At 59.6% G+C, this 21,974-nt stretch overlaps 7 protein-coding genes across 7 annotated transcripts; 3 read left to right on the forward strand and 4 right to left on the reverse strand.

The window, feature by feature from the left end:
- Positions 1-203: 203 nt before the first annotated feature.
- On the forward strand, positions 204-5,343 carry BXZ73DRAFT_45288 (glycoside hydrolase family 13 protein; the record flags this gene model as incomplete). Its single annotated transcript, XM_048019484.1, has 13 exons — positions 204-346; positions 397-977; positions 1,030-1,615; positions 1,665-2,167; positions 2,221-2,627; positions 2,675-2,771; positions 2,822-3,362; positions 3,414-3,881; positions 3,931-4,445; positions 4,498-4,584; positions 4,634-4,956; positions 5,011-5,091; positions 5,146-5,343. 13 exons carry the CDS (start codon positions 204-206, stop codon positions 5,341-5,343), a joined length of 4,530 nt encoding a protein of 1,509 aa, XP_047878955.1.
- Positions 5,344-5,979: 636 nt separating this feature from the next.
- Positions 5,980-7,496, reverse strand: BXZ73DRAFT_89437 (aldo/keto reductase; the record flags this gene model as incomplete). Its single annotated transcript, XM_048025273.1, has 10 exons — positions 5,980-6,136; positions 6,197-6,371; positions 6,434-6,489; positions 6,542-6,654; positions 6,712-6,762; positions 6,792-6,918; positions 6,977-7,135; positions 7,183-7,284; positions 7,351-7,370; positions 7,434-7,496. The coding sequence occupies 10 exons, from the start codon at positions 7,494-7,496 to the stop codon at positions 5,980-5,982; spliced, it is 1,023 nt and encodes a 340-aa protein (XP_047878956.1).
- Positions 7,497-9,849: 2,353 nt separating this feature from the next.
- Positions 9,850-11,003, reverse strand: BXZ73DRAFT_89438 (NAD(P)-binding protein; the record flags this gene model as incomplete). Its single annotated transcript, XM_048025274.1, has 6 exons — positions 9,850-9,983; positions 10,100-10,373; positions 10,424-10,463; positions 10,524-10,630; positions 10,676-10,824; positions 10,958-11,003. 6 exons carry the CDS (start codon positions 11,001-11,003, stop codon positions 9,850-9,852), a joined length of 750 nt encoding a protein of 249 aa, XP_047878957.1.
- Positions 11,004-11,345: 342 nt separating this feature from the next.
- Positions 11,346-12,262, reverse strand: BXZ73DRAFT_76759 (kinase-like domain-containing protein; the record flags this gene model as incomplete). Its single annotated transcript, XM_048022501.1, has 4 exons — positions 11,346-11,482; positions 11,509-12,029; positions 12,070-12,176; positions 12,239-12,262. 4 exons carry the CDS (start codon positions 12,260-12,262, stop codon positions 11,346-11,348), a joined length of 789 nt encoding a protein of 262 aa, XP_047878958.1.
- Positions 12,263-12,908: 646 nt separating this feature from the next.
- On the reverse strand, positions 12,909-15,986 carry BXZ73DRAFT_89439 (uncharacterized protein; the record flags this gene model as incomplete). Its single annotated transcript, XM_048025275.1, has 4 exons — positions 12,909-12,947; positions 13,021-15,095; positions 15,354-15,425; positions 15,533-15,986. The coding sequence occupies 4 exons, from the start codon at positions 15,984-15,986 to the stop codon at positions 12,909-12,911; spliced, it is 2,640 nt and encodes an 879-aa protein (XP_047878959.1).
- An 838-nt stretch (positions 15,987-16,824) lies between these two features.
- BXZ73DRAFT_45301 (uncharacterized protein) lies at positions 16,825-18,237 on the forward strand (the record flags this gene model as incomplete). Its single annotated transcript, XM_048019488.1, has 2 exons — positions 16,825-17,990; positions 18,027-18,237. 2 exons carry the CDS (start codon positions 16,825-16,827, stop codon positions 18,235-18,237), a joined length of 1,377 nt encoding a protein of 458 aa, XP_047878960.1.
- A 1,120-nt stretch (positions 18,238-19,357) lies between these two features.
- BXZ73DRAFT_89441 (Pkinase-domain-containing protein) lies at positions 19,358-21,799 on the forward strand (the record flags this gene model as incomplete). The annotated part of the gene is made up of 3 exons (XM_048025276.1): positions 19,358-19,460; positions 19,510-21,238; positions 21,259-21,799. 3 exons carry the CDS (start codon positions 19,358-19,360, stop codon positions 21,797-21,799), a joined length of 2,373 nt encoding a protein of 790 aa, XP_047878961.1.
- Between the last annotated feature and the right edge of the window lie 175 nt (positions 21,800-21,974).

Here is a 21,974-nt window from a genome sequence, read left to right on the forward strand (position 1 = left end):
TCTTCGAATCTGTTGCCGCCAAAGGAGAACCGATCCGTGTGTATGAGTTGAGGTTGGATCCAGATGGTGGGCCTAACAAGGATCAAGCCGTTGAGTACCTTTCTTCTTGCTGCGATAAGTTTGACGCGTTGAGAACGGCGTGAAAACGTCGGATCGACGCGTCGACGGGTGCTCGGCAGTCCGTACTGACACTCGCGTAGTATATGCGCCTTCCCCCCGCTTATACGCCCTACGTCGTACGCGTGTCCCTGGACGCTGGAACGCCGGCCTCGAAGAACGGAGTGTTCAAGACCAACTTTCCCCTCGAGGGTGGCACGTTTGATCGGGATACGTTCGTGGAGCGCAAGTCAGTACATTGTTTTTATCCCACACAGAGAAGGAACCAATCCTCTTCAGGTTACCCACAGACTTCTCGTCTCCCATTCAAATCGACCTCCCCATTTCGCATGCAGGCGCTTTTGTGTACTGGGTCGAATATGACGGCACCCAGTCGGGATCTCGCGTCAAGGGCCGCGACGGATACTTCAACATCGACCCCATCCTACGCGTCAAGGCTCGGAAGCCCATTCTCTCCGGCAACACCATCGCGTCTGAGGGCGCGTCGGTCCTGTCCGAAGACGTCAATTTGCCCCTCGATGGTCTCTCGATCCTGACCCTCGTGTCCAAGTGGATGGGTTCCACCTCTGGTTGGCGAGACCACTTTGCGGAGGCTAGCAGCAGAGGCTACAATATGATACATTGGACTCCTCTTCAAGAGCGGGGGGTGAGCGACAGCCCATACTCGATCAGGAACCAGCTCGTCTACGAACCCGCCATGTTCTCCGACCCCAAGGACATCGGCTCCGACGGCGGCAAGGCGAAGCTTGAAGAGATTCTCAAGGTCGCCAGGGACGAATACGGACTGCTGAGTTTGACTGATGTCGTCCTCAACCACACTGCCAACGACAGCCCATGGCTGTTGGAGCATCCGGAAGCCGGTAAGCACTACATACCATCGCATGAGCCTGATCTCATCCTGCGTCATCGTAGGTTTCAGCCCAGCCAACACTCCTCACCTCACCCCCGCGCTGGAGATCGACACCGCCATGCTTGAGTTCTCGGCGGCCTTGGAGTCTCTCGGTCTTCCCACTACCGTGTCTTCGGAGGGGGACATCACTCTCCTGGTGGAAGGTTTCGAGAACTTCTTGAAAGCGCGCGACATGTGGCAGTACTATGTCCTAGACGTCAAAGCGGAACGCAGCGCCGTCAAGGAAGCCTTGGACAAGCAAGACGTCGCTCCTTGGGACGGCGTCGATGTGGCCCTCAAGTCGGTCGTTGAGCTAGCTGAGATAGTACGGAATGCCGGCAAGATCAATGGACACAAGAGGCTAGAGAAGAAGTTCTGCGCATATGTTCCCGGGCCGGTCGCTGCAGGCTTTGTCAAGGCCGCTTTCGTCAACGTGACGGAGAGCGATGCTCTGGCGGAAGCATGGGTCCGGGTGGTGGACGTCCTGAACGTCCCTCTGTACGAGGAGTGGACCGAAGATACGAAGGCCGCGCTGGACAGCATCCGAAATCGTATTAAGTACACGCGACTAGACGACAACGGGCCAAAGCTGGGTGCCATCTCAGAGAAGTGCGTTGGTATTCGACTCATAATCTTCACTGTACTGACATCTCCTTAGGAACCCTCTTGTGGAGGTCTACTTCACTCGCCTGAAAAAGGAGCAGCCTGAAATTTACTCTGTCGCCAACAATGGGTGGATTTGGGCCGCCGACCCACTCTCCAACTTCGCGCTATGGCCCTCCAAGGCGTATTTGCGTCGAGAGGTCATCGTGTGGGGCGACTGCGTCAAGCTCCGCTATGGGGACGGTCCCTCGTCGAACCCGTGGCTCTGGGATTACATGAAGAGTTATGTCACCTCACTAGCGACGTCGTTCGAAGGCTTCCGCATCGACAACTGTCACTCTACGCCTCTTCACGTCGGTGTTACACTCCTCGATGCAGCTCGAGTTGTAAACCCCAACCTCTACGTTTGCGCCGAGCTGTTCACAGGGAGCGAAGAGATGGACACCGTCTTCGTTAGTCGTCTTGGGATCAACAGTCTGATCCGTGAAGCGGGGAACGCATGGGATCCCAAGGAGTTGTCGAGGTTGCTCTACCGCCACGGTCTGGGGAAGCCCATAGGTACATATCTGCTCGTTCCCCCAGCCGTTCATCTGCTGACAAGTGTTTTTCAGGTTCCATGGATGGTGCTTGCATGACGAGCAAGGGCGAATTACCTCCTCCAACCGGCAAAGGTGCTACCCTGGACTGCATCGTCATCCCCCACAATGGCTCCGTCCCGCATGCGCTCTTCTACGACCTCACTCATGATAATGAATCCTACCTCCACAAGCGCTCTGCCGAGGATGCTTTATCCACTGGTGCTTTGATGACCTTCTCCTGGTCTGCCATCGGATCTGTTAAGGGCTTCGACGATCTATATCCCAAGTTGCTCAATCTCGTGGGCGAGAGGCGGAAGTATGAGGTGACGGGCCTTGGAGAATACAGTGGTCTCGGAAGGGCGAAGCGACTCCTCAACTCATTGCACACGGAAATGGCGTTGGGTGGATACGAGGAAGGACACGTCCACCAAGAGAACGATGTAAGTGTGGTGATTTTCCACCCTCCTGTTATTCTGACATCTCGTAGTACATTGTCATGCACCGCGTACAGCCTCATACACAGAAGGGGTATATCCTCGTCGCCCACAACGCGTTCCAGAAGGGCTCGAAAGACCGCGGCTTCAGTAAGTGCTTCTTCCTGAAGTACCTCTTCGGTGTGCTTACCTTGGGCCAGTCACCCCTATTAAACTACGCAGCACGAAGGCCCAGTTCGTCTTCGGGGCGCACGTCGAATTCTCTGGGTACGATGTGCCAGAGGATCTCGAGACACTGCGGGGTCTTCCAGGGAAGATGGTAGACATACCAGAAGTGGTCGTTCCTCAAGGCTCGGACGAAGAAGGGCCTTACGCCGAGATCGTCGTTCCAGACTACTTCCCTCCGGGAAGCTTCATGGTTTTCCAGACGCAACTACAAGGCATCGACAACGATCTGGACGCCTTCTGCTCTCAGGGCGCTGACGCCGCCTTTGGCAACCTCGACCTGGTCGATCTCAACATTGTTCTCCATCGTGCCGAGGGTGAAGAACGTGACGCCACAGACGGCGTTATTGGAACGTACAGTGTACCCAACATGGGCGGTCTGACATACTGCGGCCTCGAGGGCTGGATGCATCCCTTGCGACACATCATGCGGTACAACGACCTTGGACATCCCCTCTGTGGCCATCTGCGCGAGGGGACGTGGGCGTTCAACTACATCTCTGACCGCCTGTTGAAGTACGTTTTGTTCTTCCTCCCGTCGAACGCGCCATGCTGATTCGTATGCAGGCAAACTGAGACGTTCCCCAACCTTTCCCATCCCGCAAAGTGGCTCAAGGATCGCCTCGACCGTGTCAAAGTCTCTGCTCCACCATTCCTTCGACCCAAGTACTTTGCGGTCATTATTTCCGAGGCATACAAGGCAGCACGTCGTTCGGCAATTGAACAGTGTTCGAACTTTGTCTCCACCGGACATGACTTCACACATAACCTCGCTTTGACCTCGGTACAAATGTATGGTCAAGTGAAGTCGGCTTCGCTCGACCCCGGCAAGCCGACCCCGTCGTTGGCGGCTGGCCTTCCTCATTTCTCGTCCGGCTGGGCGCGCTGCTGGGGCAGGGATGTCTTCATCTCCCTCCGTGGCCTGTTCCTCACCACCGGAAACTTCGAGGCCGCCAAGGCGCACATCCTGGCCTTTGCTTCGGTTCTCAAGCATGGTCTCATCCCGAACCTCCTCGATTCGCTACGCACCCCACGGTATGTTTTATGACCGACTCGTCGCTCATGCTCGCTCATGCTCCTTCAGCTATAACTCTCGCGACTCTCCATGGTGGATGCTCCAGAACATTCAAGACTACTCGGTCTCTGCCCCCGACGGGCTGTCCATCCTGTCTGAGTCCGTGAAGCGTCGCTTTCCCAAGGACGACACGTGGGTTGCCTGGAACGACGCTCGCGCATACGAGTGTACCAGCACGATCGCCGAAATCATCCAGGAGATCCTGCAGCGCCATGCCGACGGTATCTCGTTCCGCGAGTACAACGCCGGTCCGAACTTGGACATGCAGATGCAGGATGAAGGATTCAACATCGAGGTTCACGTCGACTGGAAGACCGGTCTCATCTTCGGCGGCAACCGCTTCAACTGTGGGACGTGGATGGACAAGATGGGCGAGTCCGAGAAGGCGGGTAACAAGGGTCTCCCTGGCACCCCGCGTGACGGAGCCCCGGTCGAGATCATTGGGTTGCTCAAGAGCACACTGCGGTGGTTGGACGAGCTCTCTAGCGCGGGCAAGTTCCCTTTCAAAGGGGTGGAAGCCGAAAGTGAGTGTCAGAGACACGTTGCTTGCACACGTTCCTGAACATATATTTGCAGTCGGTGGCCAAAAGCGTCTCATCACGTACAAAGAGTGGAATGACCTTATTCAAGACTCTTTTGAGAAATGCTTCTACGTTCCCCTCGGTGGGTGCTATCTCTATCCTCGTTCCATTCGCCTCTGACATCAGCAAAGACCCCAGCGAGGATGCGAAGTACAACGTCAACACCCAGATGATCAACCGTCGCGGGATCTACAAGGACGTCTACGGAACTCCGGCTGACAGGGAGTGGTCTGACTACCAATTTCGTCCCAACTTCGCCATCGCCATGACGGTCGCGCCCGAGCTATTCGATCCCAACCACGCCTTGGGTGCCCTGAAGCTCGCCGACGAGGTCCTGCGCGCTCCTTTGGGAATGAAGACGCTCGACCCTGCCGACATGCAGTACCGACCGTACTACGACAACGCCAACGACGGAATTGACAAGGCCGTCGCCAAGGGGTGGAACTACCACCAGGTAAGGAGACTTGCTGTTTAGCGCGCTTGCTGAGATGGCTGACCATTATCACAGGGTCCGGAATGGGGTTGGCCACTCGGTTATTTCCTCAGGGCGTACCTCTACTTCGACTTGAAGGCGGGCAAGGGCAAGGAGGTGGGTTTTTCGAGTGCCTAACGTGCAACAGAACAGTGCTCACTATCCGTGCAGGACATCAAGGAGACTCTTCACCACTTGCATCGTCTCATCTTACCCGCCCGCGAGCACGTCCAGAAGGACTCTTGGGCCGGCTTGCCTGAGCTTACCAACAAGGATGGCGCCTACTGCAACGACTCCTGCCGCACTCAGGCGTGGAGCAACAGCTGCTTGCTGGACTTCCTTGAGGAGGTGCACAAGCTCAGCAACTGATGCGGCTTCGGTTGGGACCACGTTCGTCGCCACTTCGCATGCACTCTCGGAACCACACACGTTGCGAGTTTTCGATACCATCATCATCTCGGACACGCTGTCATTGTAGAAAATGCTGTGGGAGGTTTATGCATCATATCACGAAAGACACGGAGGAAGACTGAGTTGTTGTAGACTCTGTATTACACATCTGTTATGAGACAGTGAGAGCATCTATAAACCCAGCATCTCCCCCATGCTCGCGCAGGTCCACAGCCGTGGAGCATCGTCATGTTGTCGCCGCGCACTGTCGTTCGAGCCAACTCAGAAACTGCCCACACTCACTCGCACCTTACACGCCGGTCCTCCGTACTGCGTGCACGTACAGGGCGCCAACCACGATGAATGAGTCTCGCCCGCGCAAGCAAGCAATCATAGCGCATGAAAGGAAGAGACGCGCAGTAAAACGGAACCCGTCGAACATGGAGCGCGTCGACCGGACCAAGCCGAGTCGAATAGTAGACGCCAGTGCATTAGGTCAGTCCAGCCCTGTCCGAACACTGACTGTGAATGCAAGCAGATAGATGATACTCAGTGGGTCTGTGATATGTCAGGATACATGTACATCGGAGCTTATATTTATCTAAAACACAGAACTCATCCCCAGAGGTTCAAGACCTGCGCGGGCAAGTGATCCACGTAACGCCCGCCCTGGACGGGCGTGCTCGTCAGGATCTGGCCGATCTCCGCGAGCTCGGCGGCGGTCAGCGTGATGTCCGCCGCAGCCAGGTTCTCGAGGTTGCGCGTCTTGACCCTGCGGAACGAGGAGCACGCCATCAGTCGCGATGCTACATCGCAGGAGGAAGGTACTTACGACGAGCCGGGGATGGGGACGACGTGGTCGCCGAGGGACGAGACCCAGGCGAGCGCGAGCTGCGCGGGGGTGACACCCTTGCGCGCTGCGAGCGCCTTGGCGGCGTCAACGAGCGCGGTGTTGTGCGCGAGCTCGGCCTCCTGGAAGCGGGTCAACATGCGGCGCATGTCTTTCTCTGTGCAGCATTTCGGAGCATCAGCGCACGGACGGCGGCGCAGACGGCATGTTGCGACATACCGGACAGGTCGGCCGGGCTCGTGATGGTCCCGGTGAGGAAGCCACGTCCGAGGGGACTGATGGTTGGGTGAGCGGCGACATAGAGAGTGGATGTCAGTGGATACATACGAGTACGCGGCGACGACGATCCCGAGCTCCTTGGCCGTGGCGATAACCTTCTTGGTCTCTTCCTCGTAAGACCACAAGCTGACCTCGATCTCCACAATGCTGATCGGCGTGATCTGAAAAGGCGCAGTCAGCTTTCGGCCGTCTCCGGAGCATCAATCAAATATGCTCACCGCATGTGCCTTGCGCAGAGTCGCAGCACTGCACTCGGACATGCCAATGTGCTGGAAGTGCCCTCGTTCTTCAACGCGACGAGGGTGGCAAGCGCGTCCTCGAGCGGGACGTCGGGGGGAACGCGCGCACACTCGAACAGGTCCATCTTCTTCGTCCCGCCGAGCTGCACGTTGATATCCAGCACCCCAGCCCGAAGGTTCTCGGCGCTATAGAACACGTCCATTTTAGACTAGATAGACGAAGGATGGTGGAAGAGAGGCGCACGAGGAGTCGGGCACCATGTGTCCGGGTTTCAGGCCGCCTTTGACGGAGATGAAGGTCTTGTCCGCATACTCGGGGTACTTGGCGTAGAAGCGCGCGAGGAGTTGCAGGTTCGCAGGGCCCAGGTTTGGGCCATAGAAGTGCCCTGAGCGGACGTAGTGGCTAGGTGAGCACACGGGAGTCGCAGGAGGGACAGAGACGAGACTGACCGCTGTTGAGGAGCATCTTCACCCGGCAGGCATGGCGTCGACGCCGCCTTGATCGCCTCGAACGCATCTTCGTCAGCGAGCGGGCGGTCTTCGGCGCGCCACCTGAGTACGAAACGGCAGACTGTCAGTCGTGGACGTACTACAGAGGATGAGGACAGTGGAGCTCACGTCATCATCATGAGACCGTGCTGAACGACGAGGATAGTTGTCAGCGTCGATGGACATAACACTCCGTGAAAAGTTGCACTTACCCCGATCTTGCCGATGGTGGTGGTCGAGCTGCCAGAGCCAATAGTAGCTGTCTTGGGAGACATGGTAGCGTGTTGTAAAATCCGGAAGTGTTTCTGTGGAGAGGAGGGTTGGAGTCGAGGGTTCTGGTGGATGTTGGGTGAGCTCGAGCTCTTATGTACCACTTACCGTCGATACATCCCGGTCGGGAGATACGACTCAGCATCTGACAGCTGGGGGTCTGGATAAGACCCGTTACTACGTTGCCGAAGCGTGATGAACGGAGCACGCAACGCACGCTCAGATAGGAGTGAGGGTAGGCGGCCGAGCCCTGCCAAAGCCCCAAGACTTGGAGCGTTTGAATCCCGAATCCCGATCGGCATACTTGCAGCATACGTGACCCCACTGATACCATCAAATCGACCGCCGGGGGGACGCGCACACCCGCTTCAATCCTGCCGACACTGCTTTTAGGAGGTCCGTGGAGTCGTACGTAGCTCGGAGGAGAAGCGGGTCACTCGCCATAACCATCTAGCCGCGGCTGTGGCACTGGTTGCCAAGTTGGAGAGGTGGAAGTGAACTTGGAATGCAGATGTTTCAACCCTCTTTGTGACCTCATCCTCAGCTATTCAAACGCGAAGCACGCGTCTCTCCGCATCAGCCTATGCTGGAAGGGGAGCTTCAGTCGAGTTGTTTGTAGTGCGAAAAAAGGTAGCGACATACACCAACCTTGCATGTAAGTAGTGAGGGCGGAATCGCCACATCCGACTTTGACGGCACCGGGAGACATTGGAGGAAGGGAAGTTCCGTTCAGCTGTGGGCCCGAGGTCGGAGTGGACCTCTCAGGCTGTACACGGGTATATGTATGCCCTCACGAGTCACGACGTACCCACATTGGTCCTGTCTACTTTGGTAGGATCGTCCGCATGACTTCAAATCGATATGCACGTAAATGATCAGATGAGAGCGAAGTAGTCCGACGGCACAGTGGGTTCAAGAAGTGTTGCCACCGGAATGGAGTCGAACGGAGTCGCTTAGACTACGCCGCGGAGTTGGCGGCTCGAGCTCGCGTATCCTGGCAGTGCCAGCGGTGCCATATGCATACGCTCACGTGCGCGGCGCGTCGCGCGCGGGCGCGTCTCATCGCACAGACTATGGCATGCTCGTTCTCCTCCTCCGCCTCTGTTACTGCTTTGTCGCCGCCACTTTGACATCTGCGAAGCCCCGGAACACTCAAATCAGCGTCTATCATCCCTACTTTCCATATCCCCTGCACCCAACATGTCTATCCCATCTCAGGACACATCCAACACATCCTCGCCCTCTTCCTGGACGCAGAGGGATAGCTTCATGGAGTGTGAGGGGCTGCGATAAGTTTTATTGTTCGGATGCTGCGTGGAAAGGGCTCGAACATTGCCATGGTGGCATAGTCAGGTTGTCTAAGCTTCATGGCATACTCCGCATCCTCCCCGATGCCCTGCATTGTGCGAGTGCATAAAAGACCTCGGACCGGCGAAGAGTGAGTGAAAAAACACCCCTATGTCATCTCAGCTTACTCCAATGTGCGCGCGCTGCGGTATAGTGGGTGAAGGCGTCATCTGGGGCTGCGAGCAGGACGCCAGCAGACAGAACTTCGCCCCGCATCTCCCCCTCTGCCCGGCTCCTCTTGCCGCCTTCCATGCGCATCGGCCCCTTCTCAAAAACTCAGCCACTGCTTTATAACCTCACCCGTCCTATTCCGGCCCCCGTCTTGCAGTCGCATCCGATTTACAGACTCGCTCCGCGGCTTCTGCGGCGGACCATTCCTTCGGGTGATGTTTCACCCTTGTTCTTCAGCGAGACAGCGTATAAACGTGGTCCTTCAGCTCGGTCCCCGAGATACCCGGGCCTGCTCAGCAGCTGGCTCCGACAACGTCTTCAACGATGTCTTCAACGTGCACGGGAAACGTGTCGCGTCGTACGACACAGTCGCACCGGGTGTCTTTACCACAGACAAGCGTGCCCGGACGAGTCAGGCTACGGGTGGCACCACAATGACCATGGCGTGGCCTTTCCCTTCCGCGCTGTCACTTCCGCTTTCGGCGTCGAGCACTGTGGTAGCCCCCCCTTCGCCGGAGGATGTCTCAAATTGCACACCAACACCAGCTCCGCTTTAACGCTCCCCCAGTCCGCACTCCATGCGTCTCGCTGCACAAAATCTCCACGCAGGTCCGTTCCGCAAGCAAGTCACAACGATTGCCAGATCAACAGGTGCTTGAGAATGGTTAATACACAGAATGGCGCCGTACGTCGCGCCATCTCCGACACTCCTATTACATCCACTGGACTAGATGCTATCCAAACGTGTGCGGTGAGTTACGTCGCTTTCGCTTGTAGCCAATTCCAACGGTACACAATGTTGAATCACATGCACGTATTATTCGTGGCGATTCGGCTACATCAGACCCATTCCTTGTTGCCATACTGGGACACGAAAGAACCGCTCTGGCCCGGCCCGCTTCTGTTCAGCACGTCCAGCATCATCGACACGGCAACCGCTGGCGTCCGCGGGTTCCCGTCGAAGTCCGGGCAACCTTTTGAGTGTGGCCGTGAATGCTTGAGGGGCTCAGGGATGCTCGCGAAGTCGTCTGGCATCACCCGCACTAAATCAGCCCCCATCTCCCGCCGAAAAGAGCGAAGCGGCACGTACTGGGGTCCTCGGTGAAGGTGTTCACGTACCCCGGGCTGATCGAGAGCACGGTGAAGCCTTCGGGTTTGAGCGCGATGGAGAACTGGGTGGCGACCATGTTCAGCGCCGCCTTGGACGCGGCGTACGCGACGTTCGCGCCCATCCCGATCTCGCGCACGAAGTCGATGTCGCCGGCGGCGGTGGATATCGCGAGGATGTGCTTCTTCGCGCCCGCGCGGAGCAGAGGCAGGAAGGCGTTGATGGCGTGCGCGACGCCGACAGTGTTGCAGCGGAACTGGGGACTCGACGGACGGTCGACGACTGGGGAGCGGAAAGCGGACGTACGCCGGCCATGAGGTCCTCTTCGAGGCTTTGGGGGTCAGGGCTGTTGGCGGACCTGGTGAGCGTGCTGGCACCACGCACCGTTACTCGACATGCGACTCACAACTTGTCCAGGGTCATACCGGAGTATTGGGACGTTATGCGGGCACCGTTGAGTATGAGGACGTCAAGCTTTCCGCTGGTATGGCCTGCAACTTCCGTTGCGGCAGCCTGTCATTTTTGTGAGTTGGCGAACACGACTGATGCGTTGGCCACGGCTGTCATGCTCGCCTTGAGAGAATCCGCACTGTCGAGGTCGCCCTTGACTGTGAACACATTCGATCGCGTCGACGCGAGCGAATGCAGTTGGGCCGCAGACTCTGGGGTGCGAACGACAGCGAATACCTTATTGTCGCGTTCTTGCTCTATAGGTAAGCGGAAGTGAGCATCTTGGGCTCATACGATGTAGGACCTAGCTGGCGGAAGCACACATACCAATGTGTTGACGAACTCGAGCTGTGTGGTTCGTTAGCAAGGCTCTTGGGACAGTTGGAGTACTTACCCCTATGCCACGGGACGCTCCGAGAACGACGTAAGAAGACATTGACTCAAGGCGTGGAGATTTAATGCGAAGGGTGAAATTGGGGAGTCGAGTATGTTGAGATGTTTCTGACCCCACACAGCGTTGGCCTTATAAATACCCACCGTGGTGTCACTACTTGGAAGTCCCGATGACGAGCCGCTCATGGATTATGGATGCTGACATGTCCCGATACGCTGTCATCGGGACATCCACAGTGAAAGTGAGTCAGCTCATTCACTCGACCACTGCAGCTCCTCGCGCATTACCCCAGACCGAGCCTTGGCCGAACCCACCGAACATCCATGAATTGAAAAGACCTCTGCACATGAGATAAATAGGTGCACCCCATCGCCCAGCACTCCTCTAGGGTAACGCCCGGTGCAGCGCGCCCGCCGTGTCCCACGTGAACTGTGCGGCGGAACCGGCGCCCGCGAGCTGTTCTTCGTCGATCCAGAACGTCTCCGCGCGCTTGATGGCCTCTCTGATATCGTCGACCGTCGCTTGTTGCGGAGCCCGCTTGGTGTACGGGCGGACGAGGAGGATGCGGGGAGGAGCGCGTCGAGCTCCGTTGAAATCGGGAGGAGCGTGCGCAGCGCGGTGGGGTCCGCGACGTACGCGCGGAAGCGGTCGCTCGTGCACGCAGAGGCCTCTCCCAGGGGGGAGCCGCAGGTGAGTTCGATGAGGGTGGTCCCGAGCGCCCAGACGTGTTCCGCGAGTGTCGTACGGGAGTCGCATCTCTTCGTCTTCTCCGTCCGCGCTCCTTGTGCTTCTGTGCGGGTGTGTCGAGTCAGCGCACGTCCTCCCCAGGGTCTGAGCGATGGGCACCGATCTGGATACATGTAGCACGACGTCCCGGCACTATAGTCGCAGCTCCAGTCCTCCGTTGTCGCGAACCCAAAGTCCACGACGCAGACACGGCCGCGCTCCTCGTCGACGAGGATGTTGGCTAACTTGAGGTCGCGGTGGAATACGCCGGCGTTGTGGCACGCGGCGACTCCGTCGAGGATACCGAGGAAGATGCGCTTGACGGCCCGCCAGGGGCGCAGCCTTGTTCCAGACGTATGTGTGCAGGTCGCCCGCGTCAAACAGGTCGGTGACGATGTAGGTGTGCTCGGCGTCCTCGAAGACGGCGTGGACATCGGCGACATTCGGGTGGCCGGCCATGAGGGACTGAAGCTTAGCTTCGGTGGTCGCCTGTGGATGCGAGGGTTTAGCAAAGCGTTCAAGGATAGCGAGCGGAGCGAACGAGCACTTACGTCGCAGTCCGAGTGTGAATACATGATTTTGATGGCGTGCGGGAAAGGGTTGGGAGAGGTGGAAGAGTGCTCGAGAGCGCTGATTCCTGAAGACGATACCCTCGGCGCGGCACCTGACCCGACCCGACCAGCTGGAAACATGCTTCCCTTTGTGTTCACGACACCGATCTGCGTGGAACCGAGACGAACGTGGCAGAGTGAACCAGAGCCGCAAGAGCGGTCCTGGAGGCATCAGTGCGAAACAGCTCGAGACTCTACGTGTTGCACTTTCGAGGAAGACGTACGACACTGCCATTGGGAGAAAGTAGCCGTGAAGATTGCGTGGAAATCGCACTGATATAGCCATCGAAGGGTGCGATCCTCTTTGGAATAATCAATGTCTAACAGTTCGAGAGGGAGTCGAAGAGACCGCATGAGCGCTGGCATCGGCTGATGTACGTAAGCAAAAGATTGGATTCGGGTCACCGTCACATTATAACGGGGCAGTGACCGTCACTTTGATTGTCACAGTCGACTGAAGTCGAACGAATTCCAACTTTACAAGCCTCACGTCGAGACGCGGCCTGTAACAAAACGATGATCAAGCAACCTGGAACACTCGATATACTTTAATCTTGACTCTGGAAATTACTAATGCATTGATTTCGTTGCGAACGAACGCTCGAGCAATTCAGTGCTTGAAGCGCGAGTGCTCGGTGTACCACGAAGACTGGTAAAGTACTGGTTCACCTAAATTCCGATGCCACCGTGTTCTCTGCCCATGTGAGCGTACACGCCCCCACCGCCCCGAACGTCTTCATGCAGACCCAGCACATGTGCGTCCCGCACCGCGCGCACGTCATGTGGTTGCACCCCCCGCTCTTCTCCAGGTCCGCCCCGCACCCGGGGCACGCCTTGATCCCGTTCCGCTCCCTCCACTCGCGGAACGCGGCGTGGCCCCCGGCCGTGTTGTCCCGGTGCTCCGCGCACGACAAGCCTGCGTGGTGCTCGACGTGGCACGCCGCGCAGACGCGCGCGGCGCACGACGGGCAGCGCAGCACCGTGTCGTCCGCCCCCGGGCGGTAGACCGTCGGGCAGTCCGCGGTGGGGCAGTAGCGGAAGTCGTGCGGGCGCGCGTGGATGTGCGCGAGGAACGCGGCGGCGAGCAGCACCTCCTCCTCGGCGGGCGAGAGCAGCGCGCGGACCGTGTCGAGCGCGATGGCGTGGCCGCAGGGCTTGGATTTGGCGCGGCCGGCGGCCGGAGCGGGGACGTCTGCGAGGCACGTCGCGAGCGTCGCGCCGCCTGGGGCGGACTGGGCGAGGGAGACGAGGTAGTGCTGCAGACACGCGCGGCAGTAGGTGTGTCCGCAGGGCAGCGCGAGCGGCACGGACACCTCGCACATGCACACCGGGCACTCGGCGTCCACTGTCGCATTGCGAGACTCCCCAGCGCACAAGCGCGCAACGGCGTCCTGGACGGCGCGCACGTCGCCGGCCTGCACCATGATGCGCCGGCGCACGACGTCCAGCTGCAGGTTGCTCGGGGCCACGGTGGCCTGGACGACAGCGAGGCCGCCGTGGAGCACGGCGCGAAACGCACGCGGGTCGAGCGGGATGCAGCGCTCCTCGCTCTCCAGCCTCGTGAGCGCATCCGCAAGCAGCGTCCGAGCGGCAGTGCGTGCGCTCTCGCTCCCACACACCTTCACCGTGCGGGTGCGCGTATCGGGGGCGACGAACGCGTGCGTTTGTGCGGTGATACGCTCCAAGGTGCCCGACGCACCCGCAGAGGCGAGGGACCCCTTGGGGTCGAGCACAGCATCGCCCTCGAGAGCGCGCTCGAGCGCGGCCTTGAGCCTCCCCAGCGCACGCGCGTCGGGCCCGTACGCGCGCACGGACACGCGCGTGGCCGGGGCGCCCTGTGCGTCGCGGTCGTGGACGCGCAGGCGGCACGTCGCGTGCTGCGCGCTCAGCGCGTCGAGCTCGGCGCGGAGCGCGGCGTATTGCGCGGGCGGCAGAGCGTATTTGACCGCGTGCACAGGCTCGAGGAAGACCTGGCTGTTGCGGAGGAAGGGCTGCTGCGTGCCGTGGAGGTCTGCGACGGCGCGCGCGGCCACCGCGGGGTCCGCGAACTGCGCAAATGCGACCAGCTTCGCCGACGGCTTCTTGTGCGCCTGCGGGGAGGGCTCGATGGGCTCGAAGGACTCGAGGGGCCCCGCGCGTGCGAGGAGGTCGTGGAGCTGCCGCTCTGCGCCCTCGCGCTCAAAGCTGGGGCTGCCGCGGGTGACGGACTGGGCATGGCTGAACCGCTGGATGTGAGGTGTGTCGGCGTCGAGGGGGAGGCCCTTGATCTCCACGGAGAAGTTCCCCGTCTGGTTCCGTGTCGGGGGTTGGAATGAGGCGCGAACAGGGTGCCCGTCGAACGGCTCCCCGTTGATGCGCGCGGCCTCCGTCTTGGCCTTTGCGATCGAGGAGTAGTGTGCCCAGGCGATGCGCGTGGGTGCGTACCAGCTGAGCTTGACCTTGGTGCTCTGCAGGACTGCCTTGCCGCTCTCCCCCGCGCGCAGGTCGAGCCGTGCGGTTGGGCGGCAGAGCTCAACGATGTCAACGATCTCGTCGGCGGCGCGCGAGGCGTCGGAGGTGGTGAGGTACTCGATGCGGGCCGACGCTCGAGAGTGGGTGTCACGCGCGGGAGTGAGGAGGCAGGTCTTGAGGTCACCGAAGCGTTCCGCCAGGGCGATGAGTCGGGAGTGTGAAGTAGAAGCAGGTATGTTGTGGACGAGAACGATATAAGACTCAAAGCTGGTTACGATGCTCTCGATTGCGACTCCTGATCCATACGTGACCGTGCATCCGAGCTTCGTTCGAGTGATGGTTTGCACTCGGTTATCTTCAGCTTCAACTTGAGTGTCCAGGTCCTGTTCGATGTGATTGGGAATAGCACTCAAGCTGGATCCTGAAGGGACGCCGACCGTGATGACAGGAGCGTGAGGAGACGATACCGATCGCACCGGATTGTCTGGTTGTTGATCAAATCGATCCTTGGCTGCTGGCGATTGCGACTCCATCCGGACAGGCTCTGACGTAACCTGGGCGTTATCAATTGTTGGGTGCACAGATGAAGGGTGCCAGAAGGGACATGTGTCCCCTTTGCTGCATCGGCCTCGCGCGTAAAACTTGCAAGACCCAAAGGCAGGGATTTGCGCCGGCGCTGGGTTTATATCATCGACAGAGGGGTCTCGAGTCATCGTCAATGGCTTTGCGTCGACCCGGCGACTCTGGATCACTCACCTCGAATGGATATCCAACGTGCTACACCATTTCGAAACTTGGGAACGGGGGAACGAGTCGAGCTGGCCTGAGGGCGTGCCAATTGTGGATGGCCATAAGGACAGGTGTCCCCTTTCGAGCATAATCCTCGAGCAAAGAACTTGCACGACCCAAAAGCAGATGAGGGCATCCCCCTGGAGGTGGCTGGGATGTCGTTGGGTGGTTTTGACGCCTTGACCCCTGATTCGGAGCCGACTTTTGGGGATATTGCGAGGTCCGCAAGAGGAGCATGGTAAAGCTGACAAGAGGCTCCGAACTTACAAACGCCAAGTCTGTAGAACTCGCACACGGCGGGGGCTTGAGAGTTGAGAGGGGGTTGCGCCGCCTGGGAGGGCGTGTCGTGTGAGAAGCGACAGGAGGGTCCGCGAGAGCAGTAGCCACCAAGATGGTAAATGCATGGCTGAGGACGTGGGACGGGAGGCGTTGGGGGATTGGAAACCATGAAGTTGGCTAGGATAGCTGGATGGACGGTACGTTCGAACACGTGGAGCTTGGGTGGCTTGCATCTTCCGCCCGTGGTCGCTGTGCTCGATAGAACTGCTGCGTGTATTAGGTTTACACGCCTTTTCCCAAGTAGGCATACGAGATCCGCGATGAAAGGAAGGTTTCGACAACGGCGTCTCTGAACTACCGCAGCAGTCGATGTAGGGTCAGATGAAGCGCAGCCGGGATTACGATGCTGGTGGCCGTTGCGGCGAATGCACGATCAACGCTGCAAATTGGCGCCTCTGCCTGGACCCATTTGATTAGTAAGCCTCCATCCTAATGATCGCCACGGCTTCAAGTTCCTTCCTATCCTTCCCCCCAACGACACCGACGACATCATACCTCATGAGCCACCTCCTTTCACGGGGCATATGGCCCTGCAGCCCCCGCCATGTCCTCCCTGTCACATCCATCATCCGCCGCTCATCCTCTACCCATCATGGCGACCACGCATCCTCCTGGATCCCGCGAGGGCAGCGTTATTCCCGAGGTACGAGGCTTCTCGATTTGTGGGCAGCCTGTCGGCATCCTAATTCTTCCACGTAGCCTGTCACCGCTACTCCAGACCCGGGAGCCTGGAAGCTGGTGAGGGCCATGGATTATTTCAAGCAGCTGCCCTCGATCGGGTACTCTCCCTCCAAGGACGACGCGCTCCTTAAGAATATGAAGCTCTCGAAGAAAAAACAGAAGAAAGTCAAGCATGACATGGCCCCTGACGACGAACACAACCGAGTGAGACATGATGACCAGTGATTCACCTCCATTCTCGCTCAACCATTGTGTTATAGGATCTTATGTCGAGCCTACAACGCCTCCATGGCGAGTACGCTCGCGACTGCGTGCTCGGTGTTCTTGAACGCAGCTTCACCCTCGACATCACCCGCGCAGGTTGTGAGTTCAAGGAGTCCATCGCACCCCAGGCGACAAAATTGACACACTCGACACACTCGACCAACTCGACAAATTCGAGGGAGTCAACGAATTCGAGGGAGTCGACAAATTCGAGAGAGTCGACAGTGGAAGAGGAAGAGGACATCAACATTGGCAAAGAAAAAGGCCTTGAGGATCCCAAACGCCTTGAGGATCCCAAACGCCTGGAGGAGCCCAAACGCCTGGAGGAGCGATTGAAGAAGTGGTACGACCACGGAAACGTCTCTGGCTTCGGCGACGTGCGTGAGCAAGTTACGAAGGTCGACGAAGACGTCCGCCGCGCCCGCGACATCCCGTCCTCTGACTTCACCGTAGACGAGTGGCTCGTTCAGCGTGTCGCGGAGCTCTGGGGCGCCAACTTCTACACCGGCAAGTCTAACGGCGTTCGCGCCGAGCCCTACAAAATCCATCTCTACGGCCCAGGCGGGCACTTCAAAAACCATCGCGACACCCCGGCGAATGGCCTCGTGGGCACGTTCCTCGTCGGCTTAGGGGACACGACGAGCTACGACTACGAAGGCCTCATCGTGAACGGCACCTCGACGAACGCCCTGCCCGGACACTGGGTCGCCTTCTACCCCGACGTCCCGCACAAAGTCGCGAAGATCTCAAAGGGCTACCGCGCCGTCCTCGCGTTCAAAATCTTCCGCACCGACGCTGTCGACCCCGCGCAGGTGGCGCGCACGCGGGATGTGCGGCGCAAGGTCGCCGAGGTGGTGGCGCAGCTGCGCGCTCCGGTCGGGTTGCTGCTCGAGCGCAGGTACTGCCTCAACACGACGACCTTCTCCTCCTTCGACTCGGTCGTCGCCCAGGCTGCCAAAGCCCTCCCCGGCGTCACGGTGCATCAGCTCCCGGTCGTGCTGCATTCGGCCTCGTCCTGGACGCCGTACGTGGAGGGATCGTGGTTCGAGGCGGAGTACAGCACCGCCGTGTACCCGTTCACGTCGGGGCACATCGAATACCTCGCAGACCTCTCCGCCACGCTGGGGCGAAACCGCTGGGACAAAGAACGGCCCTATATGCGGGGCATGTCACTGGGCGTCGCTCCGTCTACCAGCGAGGTGAGCCATACCGAGTGCGGAGCACCCTGGCTGGAAGGGGTCGAAGACGTCCCTTTCTTCGCGTTCAGCCTCGCCAGGTCCTTGGAGACCTACAGAAATGAAGCGCACGAGGGTGCCGAGCACATTGGGAACGAGTCGATGCCGGAGAGGAGCGACAGCGTGTACCTATCGTACGTGCTGCTCGTACTGCCGCTCGGCACCACCAGTGAGGTTTGAGGTATGGACATGTACTGCTTCCGTGACAAGCACCCAGTCTCAGCAGGATTGTGTTGGAGTTTCGTCTGAAGTGTTCGGATACGGTGTCGCCCGGACTTAGGAAGTTGAGGCCCTTGATGATGTTATCGACAGTTGCGATAATCCAAACATTTTCCCGGGGACAGTAGGATATGCTTACCGGCGTAGTGAGGGGGACTTCCGGTCGCATGTACAGCCATTTTCCAACTCGCCCCCAATTCGGAGGTGCTGCCGCAGTCAACAGCAACCAAATGCAAATTCGCAAACGCCTCCCACACTCGAGCGAGGTTATCTCACGTAGCGCCGGAGTGTCGGGCCCGGCCCGTGCGAACTAGTGAGTGATTTGTTGATGCTGACAAGAAGCCGAGAGCGTAGGAGAGAGTACCAGCCCACACCGGGTCCCACTAGTCCTCCCGTACCGCCGTCGCGCACCCCAAATGCTGCCTCCGAGTCGGCTCCTTGCCAAGCCGCCCCTAGTCTTCAGGCTCGGGTGTGACCCTTGAGACTATGAGGTTCGCGCTGGCGCCGGCCTGGTGGTTTCAGACATCGTGATCCTCGTCTACAACTGCACCTTCAAGTTCTTCCACCTGGGATGCGCGAGCCGCACGATGTGCACTCGGACCTCGGCGTTCAGACGGAGGTCAACGGGCAGCATTGCGGCCGGCCGTGGGAGAAGGAGGATAGTACGCGCGTTGAGAGCCGGAATCGGAATATGGGAGAGGAGGATTTTTGTGCTTATTCGACGAACCCTCGTGGCCATTCGGCGGTACGTGGGGGTTCAGAGGTGAACACCGGGCGGCGCGGCAGGCCGGAACGGTATGGCAGACGGTAGAACACTGTACATTGACGGTACTCAGAGACGCACGTTCGAAATGGAGTTGAGGGCAAGCTGACCGAGGGCTTTCCCGGCGTCGTCTAGCTCTCGGTGCGCGACTATGGGCAAATGACGATAAAATGTGCTAAAGCCGAAAGCATAAACGTGGTTCTGCAGGGAGCTGACAGTCAGCCCCACCTGAACCGAACAGCGGAAGGAGAAAACCCGCCTGTTCGAGCGTCGAGAGACACTCACTTCTCTTCCTCTTGCCATCACCCGCAGCACACCATGCCCCAGGCCAAGCAGCCCTTCCCGCGCCTCAAGGCCGACGGAGACCCCAAGATGATTGGGCTGTGGAAGGTGGGCAGGACGATTGGCAAAGGCAGCTCAGGTGCGTTTCCCGCCTCTCCTCCCCCGCCGCGCGCCGACCTCCGCGCCAGGTCGCGTCCGCCTCGCGCGCCACTCGAAGACGGGCCAGTACGCGGCGGTGAAGATCGTCTCGAAGACGGCGCTGCTCTCGTCGCGCATGACGCTCGGGAGCCTCGCCGACGAGGCGGACCGCATCCTGCACAGCATCGAGCGCGAGATCGTGCTCATGAAGCTCATCAACCACCCGCACATCCTCCGCCTCTACGACGTCTGGGAGACCTCCTCCGAGCTCTACCTCATCCTCGAGTACGTCGAGGGCGGCGAGCTCTTCGACCACCTCTGCGCCCGCGGCCGCCTCCCCGCCCCCGAGGCCCTCGCCTACTTCCAGCAGATCATCGCCGCCGTCGACTACTGCCACCGCTTCCACATCGCCCACCGCGACCTCAAGCCCGAGAACCTCCTCCTCGACGGCCAGCGCAACATCAAGGTCGCCGACTTCGGCATGGCCGTCTGGCAGGGCCCGAGCGACATGCTCAGCACCGCCTGCGGCTCCCCGCACTACGCCGCGCCCGAGGTCGTCGTCGGCGACGCCTACGACGGCACCGCGTCCGACATCTGGTCCTGCGGCGTCATCCTCTTCGCGCTCCTCGCCGGCCGCCTCCCCTTCGACGACGACGACCTCGGCGTCCTCCTCGAGAAGGTCCGCCTCGGCCGGTTCCACACCCCGACCGACGTCGACCCCCGCGCCCGCGACCTCATCCGCCGCATGCTCGAGCGCGACGTCAAGAAGCGCATCACCATCCCCGAGATCGTCCGCCACCCGTTCTTCGTCAGCCACAAGCCCAAGCTGACGCAGTGCGACGTGCCGAGGCTCGATGCGATCGCCCGCCCGCTCGCGAGCGCGACCGAGGTCGACCCCGACATCTTCGCGAACTTGCGCACGCTCTGGCCGGGGGCGGAGGACGAAGAGCTGCTGAGGAACCTGCTGGACTCGAAGCCGTCGTGGGAGAAGGGGGTGTATCATTTACTGCTGCAGTACCGCGCGACCCGTCTCGAGGACTACGACGAGGAAGAGGAGCGCCACGAGGCCGACCGGCGCGCTAAGAGGCGGAAAGCGAAGAAGGCGGCTGCGAGGGAGGAGAGGGAACAAGCGCTGGCGGAACTCCCCCCGCGTGCTGGACCTCCAACGCCATCCCGTGCGATCACCAGGAATGTCGTCCCAACCAGGTCGCCGTCGCCATCACCAACGCCAGGACCGAGCCGGGCTCGAAAACCTCAACTCCAGGCCGCTTCTGACTTGCTCCTGCTTGCCTCCGCCGACGACACTCCTGAAGCGCGTCCCCTTGATCGTCCAGTCCAGGTGCCACAAATCCAATTGCCGCAAGTCGAAATAGCGAGCCCGCGTACCATCATGCAAGAGATAGCGCAGCACGTCGTCGCCACGCACGGCGGACGAGCACCCGCGCCTGAGCCCGGACCGCTCGAGGACCTCTTCTCGCCCGTTACAGGGATTCCGGTGAACAAGGGCAAGGGAAGAAGCAAAGGGCTTGAAGACGACCCCTTCACAGAACGCAAGGAGACCCGTCCTCTGACGGTACATCGACGAGTGAAGTCGGCCGCAGACAAGGAGAACGCGCCCAGCGCGCATGCCGCGTCCTCGACGCCTGGGCTCTCCCCTTCCCCCGTGTCCACCGACGATCCCTTCTTGCTGGCGCCGCCCCCTACGGTTGTCGAGCGTGGGCGCGTCAAGAAGCGATTCAGCCTGCTCGCGTCGCCGATCTCCACTCCTGCATCGCCCGCGTCGTTCGCCTCCTCCACAGGGTCTTCCACCGGTCTTCGACGCCTAAGCAGCGCTGGTTCAACGCGCTGTTCCGGGTGCAGCCCACCACCTTCCGCCTCCTCTCGACGCGTTCTCCGTCAGAAACCCATGCTGTCACTCGGGAGCTTCTGACGTGTCTTGGAGCCGTGGTGGGACCTCCGGGGAACGACTCAGCGTCGGGCGCGCTGAGCTCCGCAGGGGTGTTGGGAGTGAAAGCGCAGACGGACTTGCAGGCGGAAGCGGAGGCGATGGAGGAGGCACATCGGTATGGTCACAAGCACATCCAGGTGCTGCAGCAACATACGCGGGAAGTGCGCTTCCGGGTGGAAATTGGGAAGCCAAGCGCGGCGCACGCGGAGGCGGGGTACGGGCTGCTTGTGCGGCTGGTTCTGGAGAAAGGCGCGGCGAGCGGATTGAAGTTGCTATATGTGCGGATGAAGAAGGAGTGGGACCTTGATGAGCTTCCGGTCGTGGGCGATGGGAGGTTGCGCATGAGGAGCATGGATGAAGAGCGATACGTGGAGGTTGTGGTGGAGGATTGATATAGGGATTGCTTCATAGACTGCGGCTGACTTGCTAGACTTGCCCACTAATACATTGTGAACGAAAATGTGGATAGTATACATCTGGGGAGTGGTTCCGTCTATCACTAAGGAGTACTGAGATCGCAGGAGAATATGCTCACCAGGTATAGAGCTACAAGCAGGGTAACAACTG

This window comes from Epithele typhae (genome assembly GCF_022376455.1).
Source record: "Epithele typhae strain CBS 203.58 chromosome Unknown BXZ73scaffold_17, whole genome shotgun sequence".
Classification (NCBI taxonomy): Eukaryota; Fungi; Basidiomycota; class Agaricomycetes; order Polyporales; family Epitheliaceae; genus Epithele; species Epithele typhae.